The sequence below is a fragment of the Acanthochromis polyacanthus genome, chromosome 6, assembly GCF_021347895.1.
Source record: "Acanthochromis polyacanthus isolate Apoly-LR-REF ecotype Palm Island chromosome 6, KAUST_Apoly_ChrSc, whole genome shotgun sequence".
In the NCBI taxonomy this organism is placed as follows: domain Eukaryota; kingdom Metazoa; phylum Chordata; class Actinopteri; family Pomacentridae; genus Acanthochromis; species Acanthochromis polyacanthus.
The window spans coordinates 42,097,155-42,112,757 of NC_067118.1; the positions used below are offsets into that span (position 1 = coordinate 42,097,155).

The following is a 15,603-nucleotide window of genomic DNA, read 5'->3' on the forward strand; positions in this document are numbered from 1 at the left end:
GGCGCACCCTCATTAACAATTGAACAAAAGCCAGCATGCACACGAGCGTGCACAAAAACACACACAAATAAGATCACTGTGTGCCGTATACATAAGGACAAACAATCCAGCTTGGGCGCCGTAGTAACAGAGAGCGTAACTTCATCCAGTGTCACAATCTCATCTGAAGAGTTTGTTTTTCTAAAAATGTTTTGTAATCTTATGAATGCAAGCAAAGGAAGCTTCTTGTGTGTGTCTTCTTGTGTCTCTGAGCTCATTCGTCTGCATACGCTTTGCCTGAAGTCAAATGTTGCGTGTTGGGCATCGAAACAAGCACACTGGAAAAAAATGCCCCTCTCAGAACAAGAAACTAATTTCAAAGTTGTTTTTATTTTTACCTTGAAATAAGTAAAAATATCTGACAATAGAACAAGCTTAGGTGTCTTAAAATAAGCCAGACACTAAAAAACATAGTTTTTCACTCTATAATAGATTTTTGCTTTCATGTAACCTCCTAATTTGAGATGTATTAACCCTCCTGCTGTCTTTATTTACAGGCACCAAAAAATATTGTTTCCTCGTCTGAAATAAATCTGCAAAAAAATCCCCAAATTTCTGAAAACTTTCAGGAAGAAAATCACAATAATTCCTTCAAAGTTTCCCTTAAAAGCTTGATTTAAAAAAAACAATCACCCTAATTTGGCAAGAAAATCCTTATAAATATTTTCAAAAATGAGTAAAAATCTTCCAAAAAATCCTAAAAACATCTAAAGTGATCACATATATATATCAGTAAAACTTCTGATATTTTCTTTAAGAACATTCACATAAAAATTTATTTTGTGAATGTTCTTAAGAAACATTTTTAAAATTTTCACGGCTCAATTTCACCTGCAGGACGACACGATGGTTAAACTTCAACTCCAAACAAGATCATTTCCAGATTGTTTGACTAAACAGGATGTTTAAGATGCGTTGTCTTAAAACAAGTCCCTGCGTCTTGCTGAAATGTCATTTAAGTGAATTTATCTTAAATCTAGAGAGATGAGACATTTTGACTAAAAATAAGACAAAGACTTGGTAAGATTCTGAATTTTTGCAGTGCACCACATTGCGTCTCTCAGTTTTATTCTTTGGTCTGTAGTTTCTCCAGAAATCTTTGATATTTCACTGGCAATTAGCACATGTCTGCCAATTTCTTCCTTTGCTGCTAATACGAGGCATTTATGGCTGGAATACTGTGATAATCCTAAAGCCTGGGAGCTTTGCGTGTGGGCGACCGTGGCCAGGGCAGCGCATGCGTGTTTGTGTTTTTGCATAAGAGAGCCGGGTAGGGTCGGGGAGTGGTTGGTCTGCGGGCTGGCGGTGACATCACTGCAGCTGCTGTGGCTGGCCCAATAGCTTATTGATGAGGCCAGTGGGTAAAGTGAGAGGGCAGGTAGAGTGACAGGCGTAGCGGCGAGCGGAGACGAGGTGAAGCTCTGGATCTGGTGACAGCTTCTCTCTGTGCTCCGCTGGGTTTTGTGGAGGAGAGCTTCAGGAGGGGATTCTCTACGATAAGGTAAGGCGTTAAAAAAAGACGGCAGAGGTGTTTGGGTTGGACATAAAGCAAAAAAAGCTATCACAAGCCGCTTTGCATACTTTGGCTAACCTTCCGGATTTGTTTGAGCAGTGAATGTGTCGCATTCATGAAGGCGTATTTTGATTGCGAGCTTTGACTGTTTGATATATGAGGATGTTCCTGTTGGAGTGTTCTTGTATCTCATGTTAGCACAGATCATTATTATTATTCAAACAGCTCATTTCTGCGTGTCCTTTCATATCTAAGGCCACATGCAAATTAGCCGGACCGTGTCAAAGTCCACGCATGCCATTAAAGTGTAAAAAGTGTTGATGAATGCATATGTGTGTGCAAAAAGGGCTATATGACTTTTTGCTGACAGATAGAGCCATATGAAGGGAAGAAAGGCCGTCTGAGTGTGTACATCTGTGTGAGCGATAAAAGGGGGGCTGCCAAAAAGCTTTGTACATTTGCTGTTGTTGGCCCACCTCCCTGGAGGATGACAAACCACCTGTAGCCTGCTCACATTACCTGATGAGTGCTCAGGGACCATTTCTTTTCCTGACAGCAGACACGAGTCAACAACATTAAACGGGTTTATAAGAAGTCAGAACCCGACACCGCGGGGCAGCAGAGGTCAGGGGTCGGCTGTCAATTATTTCCGCTTGCATTAACATTGGATTTCTACTCGACATTTGAGATTCTTGAGAAGATTTCTATTCGTTGTGACGTCTGTAAGCACAGAAATGTAAATGAAGTTTAATGCCGAGTCCAAGATTTGAAAGGCAAAGTAACTCTGCTTTGATGACTCCTCTTTGCAGCTTTAAATGTTAGTTTTTGCACTGATAGATGGAGTGAAATGGGATTTTAATTCATTTTCACATATGATTTTTACAATATAGAACACTAGAAAAAGTGGTGTTTATGAATTGGAAAGTTTCAAAGCAGATTTATTGAGATCAAATGTAAATGTGAGGCTTCTTTGCATTACTTAGGAAAATGTATCCTCAGACTGACTGGAAGTTGGGCTAATCCACTGCTAAAGCCTTGACCTGCATAAACACGTAAACAGCAGCGTATCACGAAAACTCTCAGACTGACAGGAATTTGATATCTGGTGTTACACATCCAGTTGTTCGGATAGATGTCGGAAGGAAAAAGGGAGAGTTGACAGTGACCTCTGAGTAGGGCTGAAGAATTTATCCATTTCAAATTAAAAGTTGTAAAGGTTGTAATTAATACTTTATGCAGCTGTTATGCATGACAATCGCACTTCTGATGGCATCACATGTAACTTTCCATCGCACTTTATAAATCAGTTACACAGCGAATATTTAAATGAAGCGTGACTTTTCCATCATTCAGCTCTGCCTCTGAGGCCAAAGGTCTCCTGTACATTGGTTTAAAAGCTGCATGTGAACTAAAGCCTTGTTCTCTTACCCAAATAAAGCAGCTTTGGTCACACAACGGAGCTTATCTGGAAACACAGGAGAGTAACTCCGCTGTACGTGGCACACTGTATGGCACAGTCACTCCAAAAGCACAACTGAACCTTTTGCTGCCGGTGTTTTTAAAGCAACCATGATTTGGTTTATTTTGTCAGGCCTTTAGGTTGGGAAATCTCTTTTTTTGACTCATTTTCATGCATCAAAAAACATACAGATGGAAGACAGTTGAAAAGGTGCTGATAAGATGCTCATATTTCAATTTAAAAATCTCCTCTACAGCTGACTTCCGGAGAAAACCACGAGAAACTGCGCCGTGTGGATTCAAACAGGAAGTCGAGGAGCTTCAACAAGCAGCCCAGCACTGGGGACTATTACAAGACGCTGGGCAGCGACACCGCAGAGCGCCGTGGGAGCAAAGGCATGGCGCCCAACGAGGAGGTAAAATGCAAATCCGATGCTCGAGAAATCCCTCTAGAGAGTTCAAACATCGTCACAACAAATCATCCAGCTCATTAAATTATGTGCTTAGATAAAGAACATATCTGTTCTTTAATATTTAATAATAATTTCTGCATATCTATGTAAAAAAAACTATTTGGTGTTTTTGCCACATGATACTCGAGAAGGTGACCAAAACTCTATTTCTTTCTGCTCACCTTGACCCTCCTGTTGTCCTCATTTACAGGCACCAAAAATATTGTTTCTTTGTCTGAAAAAAATCCAAAAATTCTGCAAAACATTTCTGAAAATTTGCAAAACCTTAAGGAAGAAAATTCTAATAATTCCTTCAAAGTTTCCCTTAAAAGTTTGATTTTTAAAAAAATCACCAAATTTGGCAAGAAAATTCTTGTAAATATTTTCAAAAATGAGTAAAAATCTTCCAAAAAAAAAATCCTAAAAATATCTAAAGTGTTCTCAAATATATCAGTAAAATTTCTGATATTTTATTTAAGAACATTCACATAAAAATTTATTTTGTGAATGTTCTTAAGAAACATTTTTAAAATTTTCACGGCTCAATTTGACCTGCAGGACGACACGATGGTTAAACTTCAACTCCATACAAGATGATTTCAAGATTGTTTGACTAAACAGGATGTTTAAGATGCACTGTCTTAAAACAAGTCCCTGCATCTTTCTGAAATGTCATTTAAGTGAATTTATCTTAAATCTAGTCGGATGAGACATTTTCACTAGAAATAAGACAAATAGACTTGGTAAGATTTGGATTTTTTGCAGTGCACCGCATTGCGTCCCACAGTTTTATTCTTTGGTCTTAATAGAAAATCCTAAAAATATCTAAAGTGATTCCACATATATCAGTAAAACTTCTAGTTTCTTCAAGATCATTCATAAAAAAATCGTCCCAAGAGATGAAGACGGCAGCAACAATAAGAGGGCCATACAGGATGGATTCCTTCTCCAGCCCTTTGAAAATCCTTTTTTTTTCTGATGTCGATTTTTTTATGAATGATCTTGAGAAACATTTATAAAAAAAAAATTCTAAAAAAATGTTCAAAGATTTCCCAAAAATGTTGAAAATGTGGACATCAGAAGTTTCACTGTGGAACTATTTTTTTCCCCACATTTTCAAACTTTAAAACCTGTCAGTTTTGAGCCGCAGGACGACACGAGGGTTAATTAACTTAAACAAACACATTCTACCATTTAAACAAATCTCAACATAACTGATTATTAGTCTTTTCATTGTGGATGGACACACAGAGATATGACTTTTTTCCCCTTCAGAAATTGTGTATTACCAAAAAAAGAAAAGAAAATGATGATGATTTAACACTGACTGAGAGCAATCTGACATCCACTGTGAAGTAATCCCCTAAAAACCAGGTCACAAACTAATTTCCATGCCTCCCTGATGTCAAGTTCTTTTTCTTTCCAGGACAGCGTTTAATCTGCTGCAAATTGTATGCAAAATAATCTACGGGCTCCTGCAGCTGAATGCTGGCCTAAGGCTGGTTAATACGCTGCTCCCTGGTTGCGTTGTCCAGGTGTGTGCGGTCATCCCAGCTCCTTATAAGGCGCTCTGCATGGCCGATGCTGTGCCGGCATTAGGTTACAGAGCCGACTATTTGCCTGAGTGTCTGTACATAATCTTGTGTCCTCTTGAGCTTTTGTTTCGCCTCCTAATGCAAACTGCCCCTCATTTCCATCGCCTGCCGAGTCTCCACCCCTTTGTGTAAACTGTCCAAGAGCCGACAATGGAGCAAACTCGGGACGATCCAGGACAAAAGGAGAGCTTCACAGGAAGTCGCTGAAGCACCTATTTGAGCTTCATTCAAGGAATATTAGCATACACCAGTGGGAGCATGCTGTAAAAGATTCATCCAGTGTTGACATTTATGGATCATGCAGGAAGAATATTTACATTTATTACAGATATTCTGATAAACATAAAGGCCTGCTATTATAAATTATGTTTCCTTTGAGTCAAATAGGGCAATAAAATCCCCTGCATATAAAATGTAATCCACACTGTTATTTGTATTTGTGCTGCAGATAAAACCGATGTACAATCCCAAAGCAAACATCTTTACAGTGTTTCTGTTGACCAAAGGTATCACTTATTACCTGGCTCACGCTGAACGGTGTGGGTGTGGTTGGGATGACGTGCGACACCACAGACTTTTCCATGTAAGGAAGTTTGCATAGGTAAACATTTTAGATGATGGATTACGAGTCGAAACAAATCCGCTTTTGTGCGGAAAACTTGAGCTTGCGAGCGGCTGCTTTACCCTCGTGTCGTCCTGTGGGTCAAAATTGACCCGTTTTAAAGTTTGAAAATGTGGGAAACTTTTAAAGAACTCCTGGAATTTTCTTTCTGAAGGCTTTGCAAATTTTCAGGAGTTTAGGGGATTTTTTTTTTTGCAGAATTTTTGGATTTTTTTCAGGCAAGGAAACTATATTTTCACAGTGAAACTTTAGATGTCTACATTTTCAAATTTTTGTGGGGAAATTTTTTAATATTTTTTGGTAGAAAAAAGAAATGCAAAAAAATGTTTTTTTAAAAACATTAACAAAAAAACAACAAAAATCCAGCGAAATTTGCTGGATTTTGTGTATAAATTTTAGTAATTTATACACAATCATTCTAGATATTTTCCAAAAAAAATTGGAAGATTTTTATTCATTTCTTTAAAATATTTATAAGAATTTTCTTGCCAAATTTGGGGGATTTTTTTTAAATAAAACTTTTAAGGAATTATTGGAATTTTCTTCCTGAAGGTTTTGCAAATTTTCAGAAATTTGGGGAATTTTTTTGCAGAATTTTTGGATTTTTTTCAGACAAGGAAACAATATTTTTGGTGCCGTAAATGAGGACAACAGGAGGGTTAAACCACTTGCCTGCTGCCTCATACCTCCACAGGCAGCTGAATGAACAGAGTTCATTAGACTCTCATCAGCGTCCCTGGAGACGGCGTTCCTATAATCTCCTGGGTATCAGGAGTGGGGGTGTTTTGGATGACACAGGGGTATAATCCACATTGAGCCAATTAAGGCCTCAGTGGGGCCTCTCCTGGTCTCAGAGGAGCCCTAGCAGATGGATGGCTAATCAACGGAAACGGCGCGTGCTGCCAAGACCCATCTGGACACCGCCTCCCCCTTCCTCCCCTTCAGCTCCCCGGGGGGGTTGAAAAGTGAAGGGGGCGACAATGGTGCACACGCGTCCGGAGAATAAAAGAGGGCGGGGTCCAGTTAAATGTCACGGCCCGTTAATTTGCCTCCAGCAGAGCTGCGGCAGGCTTTGGGCTCGTGCCGGACGCGTGCAGGAGGGTGGAGGCGCTATCACTCACAGCAGCAGATGGCTTCTTCAGCTGTTTTCTCCCCTTGAGATTAGGTCATATTAGCTCCGTTATTGTGTCTTTATGAGTCGATTAAAAGGCAGCAGGAGGGGGGGGACATATCTAACAGGGATGCTCACATCTGTCCCCGTCTGCAGCCTCAGTGCAGGAATGTAAAGCTCACTCAGGCCAGCAGGAGATTCAGTGAAACCTGTTGGAAGCCGGGAGAAAGTCACCTGCACCAATTATATATTTTTAAATTATATATATATATATATATATATATATATATATATATATATATATATATATATATATATATATTACAAGTTATTTTTCTTCACATTAAAAAAGGTATTTTAAGTAAACAAGTGCCTAAGTGATTATAAATATTTTTTTAAAAATCATATTGATCATAAAAATAACAATATAAAATGAATTTATCATTTAATTGTTTAATTAACTCCTCCCCTTTTACAATAACAATAGAATCAATATCATCTTCAATATTATATGAAATAGTTTGTCCAGTATCAGTTCCTGTATCGTGTAGCATTTCATTTAATGTGCAATATTTCATTTTTTCTCATTTCTCAGCTGTAATATTTCATATACAACATTTTGCAAATCATTTTAACTTTCATCACATTCTTCAGATCTTACCTATTACCTCTGCATTACTTTTTGCTTTCCTCTTCCAGCCTTATTGTAACTTATTTTATTTCAGTAAGGCATCCTACTTCTAACTTGTGAGGTTTTAGTGTTTTATTCTGTATTATGTCCTGTTTATTTTAGATGCTCTCTCTGGTTTTATTTCACTTTTAGCTGCCTGGTTCTTCAGTGTGATGTCATCTCTCTAATTCTTTAATTTTCTATTTTTTTACTTTTAATTTTAACCCTGAATCTTTAATTTTCAAACTGTCTCGTTCTCTTGTTTGAGCTGCGTGCTAATCTAGCTAATCATTCATTTAGTTTATTGTCATTTTTACTGTTTTTTAAATAGCTTGTTTGATTGTCTCTGTGTTGCATGTTTTAACTGTCAAAGCGCTTAGTGGACGCTGTTCTCAAGGCTGCTATAGAAATAAAGTTATTATTATTATTATCTTATTGCTAAGGTTTTATCTTATCTTATCTAACTCATACAGCCTAGTAACTTAACTGTTTAATTAGCTTAATTCTTTATTTTCAACCATATTTGTTGTGTTAAGTAGTACAGCTAATAAACAAAAATTCAAAAAAGAAAAAAGCTTTGGGGCTTTAATCGTCAATGTTCCACCAAGTGAACTCGTAGTATTGGATAACTGAGTAGTTGCTATGGTAACCCCTGCAGAGGTGACTCTAGGGGGTTAATTGGTGCAGAATATGTATAATTTTGCCCTTCTTCCGTCAGGGTTCCGCGTTACTGGAGGAGCCGACCGACAGCCCTGCCCACAGCTCTGAAAACGGCACCACGGAGGAATCCGTCCCGCCTCCACCTCCGCCTCCTCCGCCTCCGCTTCCCCACAGCAATCCGATGCCAACACCCCCTCCGCCTCCTCCGCTGCCCCCGGAGACGCAAACCACCGCCCAGAACAACGCCAGTGGCACCTCCAGCAGCACGCAGCGACGCCCATCTTCCTCATCAGGAAGTGAGTCTACCTGAGCCTCCTTCTTCCTCTTTAGTTTCCTACTTTACTAAAGCACTGAACACCTACCAGAAACTCTTATGCTATCATTCCATCACTCCTAGAAAGCAGAGTGTTTGGTATTAATGTAATCGCACTGGGTGAAGATGAGTTGAGTTCGACCCCAGCATTCTAAATAACTGATTATAAATTGATGATGCTGGGCTACCGTTACGCTCAGGTCTGGTTTAGTGTTCAGCCATTTCCTTAAGTGCCGGGCTGCCCTGGATGCTGCAGTCCGAGCGCACAAACGCCACACTAGATGCATTTTAAAACGGTAAAAATTAGCTGTGCAAGGTTCCCATGACTCTTTATAATTTATGAAAGTTTTAGGATTTGTTGTAAAAAGACCAAATAAGTCCTAAAATTTCACCCAAGATTTGACAAATTAGGAGCTAAAATTTGGAAAGTTGTCCTTTCCTCACCGACATACCTTTAAAGAAAAAACTGTCTTTCCGGCTCATACTACTCACCATTATAATTAGCTTTTAAATAAAAAGGAAAACAAAATAAACAAAAGCTAACCCAGTCTGTTAACCCTCCTGTTGTCTTCATTTACGGGCACCAAAAAATATTGTTTCCTTGTCTGAAAAAAATCCCAAAATTCAGCAAAAAAAATTCCCAAATTTTGGAAAATTTGCAAAATCTCCAGGAAGAAAATTCCAATAATTGAAAGCTTCCCTTAAAAGTTTTATTTAAAAAAATCCCCCAAATTTGGCAAGAAAATCCTTTTAAATATTTTCAAAAAAATGAGTAAAAATCTTCCAAAAAATGTCGTTAATGTGAATGTTCTTAACATTTTTACCAGTTCTTTTTTCGACCACAAAATGTTCAGAGATTTCCCAAAAAATGTTGAACATGTGGACAACAGAAAAACAATTGATTGTTTTTCCACATTTTCAAACTAAATTGGGTCAGTTTTGACCTGCAGGATGACACGAGGGTTAAGCGTTCTGTTGACTTGTGAATCTCAGAAAAAATGCAAAATGTGCTTGAGAGGACTGGGTGCTCAAACCTCTGGAAAATGCAAAAAAACAAAGAAAAAAAAAGTCCTATTACATCCTGCACTGCCTGAAGGCACCACGGCCCTATTATCACACCTGGACTTGTTTTTATCCGGGTTGTTTTCTCTTGAATACATCCTTGCTCGTGTGGTTTATACTCTCAGATGTACATTGTTTTAGATGAAAGCTAAATGAAACTGTAGAATTGTAGAACACGACGAGTGACGAGATAAAAAATTTGGTCTTCAAAATATACAATAAGAATAAAAAGAAACAATCAAAACAGCCCTTTTATCAAACTAACTACAAAACTCAGTCCTGCTTCCTTTCCTGCATGTATTTTGTCATTGTCTGCTGTTCTGCTCCTGTCTCCCAGTTGTTTCTCTTTCCATTCATCCTTTCATACTGCTAATGTTTGCATGTGTCCTCTTTCACCTGCATCCTCTCCACCTGTTTCTCTCTTTTCCTCTTTCGTCTGCCGTGGTCTGTCCTCACCGCTGCTCTGTCAAGGCGGGGATATGTCGGCCTCTCAGGCAGAGGGAGGGGCTCTTAGACAGATGAAGAGTAAGTACAGAATCAGCCTTTAAACTACATCTGTTCACTCTGTTACACACACTGAGGGTGCACACAGTCAGTCTTTGCACTTAGCAAAGAACATTTATTTATTTTGTGATGCAGCTATAATGCCATAAATCCCCCCATCCAAAAAAGAAAAATAGAAGTTCTTTGATTGCAGAAACCTTGAATCAACATTTACGATATTTTTTCCCCACACGTGTCACTAAATCTGGGGGGGAAATGGTGACTTCACACATTACTGGTGTTTTACTGCTCACGTTTTTGTACGTTAGCTCAGCCTGCAGTTCAGCCAAAACGTTTAAGTCCAGAAGTTTTTACTCAGTTAAGTCACTAATGGCTTCATGAGTGCAACATTTGTAGTTTTCTTTAAAAAAATTGCTTATTTTATGACCGTTTCTGGAGTTCAGAGGGTTAAAATTGTTACTTAGAGCTTTTCATATAAAGGAGGTCCTCGATCTACAGCGTTTCATCGTTACATCAGAACTGGTTACATGGAACTAGTTGATGAGCAGAGTGGATGAATACGTCGTCATGCGGCGCTATCAGACGGCTTTCTTCCCATTCTCTGGTTGTACTCCACCTTGGATTGTGCTGCATTCTCTAACTTTTTACCTTCATTATGGCTCCCAGTGTAAGTCAGACTCTTCTGATGCTTGGAGGAAAAGGAAAGTCGTCTCCATGGAAGTGAGATTAGATTTAATAAAATGTTCAGAAACACCAGCAAACATCGTCAGTATTAGCTCAAGTTGCAAAAACAGTGCAACATATTCTGTTATCTTCTCATATATGCGTGAAAGTAGTTGGTATTCATGATTCTCCGGAAGAACTGATCGATAAAAAAAAAAAAAAAATCATCTTCTGTGTATATAATGTTCTCTGCGTTGTTGCACTGGGTTTCTAATTTATTCCTGTTCTGCCTTTATACTTTCTCTCCTTTGGAGCTGCTGTGAACTTTCCCCACTGTGGATCAATACAGTTTATCTTATATCGCGATGCACGTCACGGCTTTGTTTACATTCTTGCTGGAGTCCCAACTTAAGGCGCAAATCGACTTGGATTGATCCGTAAGAACAGAACTCTGACACAAATCGAGGACCTCCTGTATCTATATTTTGCCGGTCTGTGGATGATTTATAAGAAACAGCGATGCAGCTTGCTTATCTACATAAACAATCGGTGTGGGATCATCATTTCCAAAACCATTTACATGTATTTCACATGATATATTTGAACTTCCTACAGGAGAAAAAGCCCTTTGTTCTGAAGAACAGAACGGTTTCAGTATTCAGCAAAGAGGCAGCTTTGAAGTAAAAAATGAACCAGAAGACATTAAAACCTGACTGCAGCTCCTAATAACAAAGTCAGAGATTATCCATCTGATTCCTCAAAAGCAGTGGTTTGATCAGTTTTCTTTGTTTACTGTCCATGTTTTCTGTACAGTATTAAAAATAATCACAGTCAGAACTTCTAGCAGCGACCGCCACATGTTTTTGAAGGTTATTAATTCAAAGGAGGCAATGATTCATCCTTTTATAATTAGGCTGTTGGACAAATTAAATGTGTTTATCATTTATATGCTGTTCTTTCAGTAACTATTTCCCAATATTAATTATCTTACTTATCCTACATTATTTTTCTAGTAGTTCTGTAATCAGTGAAACAGGCAGAGATAAAAGGGAACAGGTCGTTTAGAACAGAAATCTTTTCCAGAGCCTGTGATGCAGCTCATTATCTCCAACAAAAAGCTAAATTACAGTAGAGAACGGCTTAAAGGGGCAATATACAGTGCAGTACTTTTTAACTAAACCAGTAATAAACATCAATTAGGCTGTAAACCGTTAATTTCTGCATTTAGACACCTATTTACAATCCATACGTTTTAATCTTTACACTTTGTTGTCCTTCTGCTGTCTAACGGCAGCCTGGCGGTAAAATCCTTACAGAGCGCTGTGCGTGCTTCCTAACGGCATGATTTGTGCCACGGCGTTAATCGGGTACTAAGGAGACAGTTTGGCGGTCGTAAAATTAAACACAAGATGAATTTACGGCTCAGAAGCTTGTTGAGAGGCAGAAACAGAGCAGGTGGCTGACTGGGAACCCGGAGATGTTTAGAAGGTCTCCGTTGTTCTTCTACTGATCACCAAAGGAAAGAGCAGTGCACTTTTTATATTGTACAGGACACATCTTTGTCTCGCGCTGTGCCTCGGTAATTATTCTACGGCGTCAATCAGGCGATGAACAGACAGTGTGGCGGCCGTAAAGTTAAATTATTCTGAGAGCTTGATAAAAATTTAGAGCGCAAGTGGTCGTTGAGGCAATTAAAAGTTCCTGATTGTTTTCTTTTCATTGACAGGATCCTTCCTCTGAACCACAAAGAGTCTCTGGGTGTTTTTTGCTCCATTTTTACTCAATGTGGGCTCATTTTTCACTGCAATATAAAGTTCTGCACCTCCATGGAAACAGAAAAACCAAGTACAGCATTATTCTAAGTGCCCACTTAGGCGTTACGGAGACTTGAAAATAAAATAAAAACAGTGGCTACAGTCCTGTAGATGTTTTACTATTTCTGTTTGTCTTCCATCGGCTCTGTAAATACAGCCTGCGGTTCAGGTGACATTTCCCAGAATTTCTGCATTGTGACTGTTGGTTGCAGCCGAATGGTTTTCCAGTTGTGCAGATTTGTTTGTTCTGATTAGTCTAAACCAGGGGTGTCAAACTCATCTTAGTCCAGGTTCCACATTCAGCCCAGTTTGAGCTCCAGTGACCAGTAAAACCACAGCATGATAACCTATAAATAACCACAACTCCTAATGGTTCCTTTGTTTTAGTGCAAAAAGTAAATTTCTGATAATATTCACATTTAAAGAATTAACTTTCTACAAAACATCATGAACAACCTGAAATTTCTTAAGAAAAATAAGTGACATTTCATCAGCATTCATCCTCAGTTTATCATTTATACGTTACAACTTCCAGATCACAGAGTGTCTACAAAGGAACACAACATTTAGTCACCTGGAACTGAACCATGGAGGATTTTACTTTGTGATCAAAACAGCAACAAAAAAGACAAAAAAACAACAAAAGCAAGACAAAATATTACAAATATGAGACACAAAATGACAAAACAATAAGACAAACGACATGAAACAAACAAAGAAAGAGACAAAAAAGTTACAAAGCAACAAAAAATGCACAAACAACAAAAACGAGACAAAAAAATTACACAAATGACAAAAGCGAGAAACAAAATGACGAAAAAGTAGACGATCAACACAAAAGCTACACAAACGCCACGCAAAACGACAAGTAAAGCAAAACAAAATGACAAAAATAAAACAAAAAACACAAGCGGGACAAAAGGGAAATACAAAACGACAAAAATGAGAAACAAAAGGACAAAACTCAGACCAAAAAAACAACAAAACAGACAGAATATTACAAATATGACACACATAACGACAAAACAATAAGACAAACGACATGAAACAAAACAAAGAAAGAGACAAAAAAGTTACAAAGCAACAAAAAAATGGACAAACAACAAAAACGAGACAAAAAATTACACTAATGACAAAAGCGAGAAACAAAACGACGAAAAAGTAGACAACACAAAACGACAAAAACGCTACGCAAAACAACGAGTAAAGCAAAACAAAAAACACAAGTGAGATAAAAGGGAAACACAAAACGACAAAAATGAGAAACAAAAGGACAAAACTCAGACCAAAAAAACAACAAAACAGACAAAATATTACAAAAATGAGACACAAAATGACAAAAGAACAATGAACAATAGAGTATTTTACATGATCCAAACAACTTGTCATGGTCTAGAAATGATTATAAATTTATAGTTTTACTAATTTACAATCTGCAGTTAATGTCTTCTCTGGAATTTTTACCCTTTGAGGGCCGGATTGGACCCTCTGGAGGACCACTTTTGGACCACGGGCCTCATGTTGGACACCCCTGGTCTACATTTTAGGCTTAGATTTGGTTCCTTTTCATAAGGGAGCTGCATATCACACATGCTTTGTTCAGTGACCTTTCTGTGTTTACACTATCCGGCTCTGATAAACGGTGAAAGTGTGGAATTTTGAAAAGAAAACACACCTGTCAGACCCACCAGTGGGTTTACAGACGCAGCAGCGCGCGCGCCTTTAAAGTTCGAACCCAGAGAAGAAAGCCTTTTGTGCTGTGCTGTTCATTATGAAAGGCTATTTGTCAAATGTTCTCCACCTGTCACACCTCCACCCTCCTTCTGATATATCGACTGATCCACACCCCAACCTAAACAGAAAGGAGCTGCAGGCACAGGGCACTAAAACCACAAACACAAAGCAGTTTTCTCACTTCATTTTTGATTGTGGATCATCAGCTTTTCCTGAACTCTATAATGAGGGGAAAAATGGGTGAAGGTAGGCCGTTCAAGCTGCAAAAACTAAAAACTCAGCTACTTAAAGATTATTCAGAGGTTTTTTATTGTTTTAAAGTGTTTAGTAGCACTTGTTGCACATTGCATTGTGGATTTGCTGCAAAATATAACCTGCTGAAAGTGCATTTAAAGACCTGTCACGTGTTATCGTGTCAGACTTTTTATGGAATATGCACACTGTAAAAGCCTTAAGAGGTGTTAGCCGCTACTCTCTCCCTTCATAATCCAGAAAATGTGCGGTGCGACTGCATGCATGTCAGGTTTGCTGCAGGGAGGATTGGTCCGGTAGAGAGGACCGACAAGCCGGGGATTGAAGGGCGACTGTGTGCGAGCGCGCGGTCGCATGTGCGTGTTAATTCCTGGCCGGCTTGCCAATGGCTCGCTGTCACTTCCAGTTACCGGTGATTCCTTTAGATTTCCCCCAACTGTGATGATGGGTCTTTAATAGAAAGCTGTTCTCTCCTCCCCGATAGAGAGAGAGAGAGAGAGACAGCGACGGGGGAGAGCGAGGCAGAGCGAGGAGGGGAGGCAGGCTGGCGAGGCTTTGTGTCCTGCTAGATCACTGTAGGCGCCTCAACAGGGAACACTTTTTACGGGAGGACTTGTTTCTTTCCATTCAGCGAGTAGACAATGAGTAAACAATGAGGCACTGAGGATATTAATTGCACTGGAGGTTTACGTTCACAAAAACAGGTGAGGGAGCTGCTGGTGTTTTGTCTGTATGGGCCAAAATAAATGCTATAAAATGTGTGTGTGGCTGCTCTAATAGTTGATGCATTTACATCTTAAAAGTTTGTGGTGTAAATGATTGTTAAATAGCGGCTGTTCGTGTATTATTGTGTAATTGGATTTGTTTCTAACTTGTAAGTGCCTCTTTGACCTTCCCTGATTGGCATTTCTTACTTCTTACACTTTGCCTGTCCTGTAAAGTGAAAATAAAGTTCTTTTTTTTAATAGCATTAGCAAATCGAGTAGATAGATGTTGCATTGTTCCCAATGAGCAGATTAGAGTAAATGGAAACTGAATGTATGCATTTGTTTGCTCAACCTACTTACTGCGAAAGCTAAAAGTTCAGCGCTGACTTAGCTGTGTTTATTATGGTCAGGTGACATTCTGAGAGAGACTGTGT

The 15,603-nt window shown here is 38.8% G+C and overlaps 1 protein-coding gene across 1 annotated transcript in view; it reads left to right on the forward strand.

Moving 5' to 3' along the window:
• The window catches only part of espn (espin), a 56,044-nt gene that overhangs the window by 23,678 nt on the left and 16,763 nt on the right, over nt 1–15,603 (forward strand). Inside the window, exons 8-9 of the mRNA XM_051949093.1 lie at nt 3,268–3,426; nt 8,179–8,416. Coding sequence (XP_051805053.1) covers nt 3,268–3,426; nt 8,179–8,416 — 397 coding nt within the window. The remainder of the gene's footprint in view (nt 1–3,267; nt 3,427–8,178; nt 8,417–15,603) is intronic.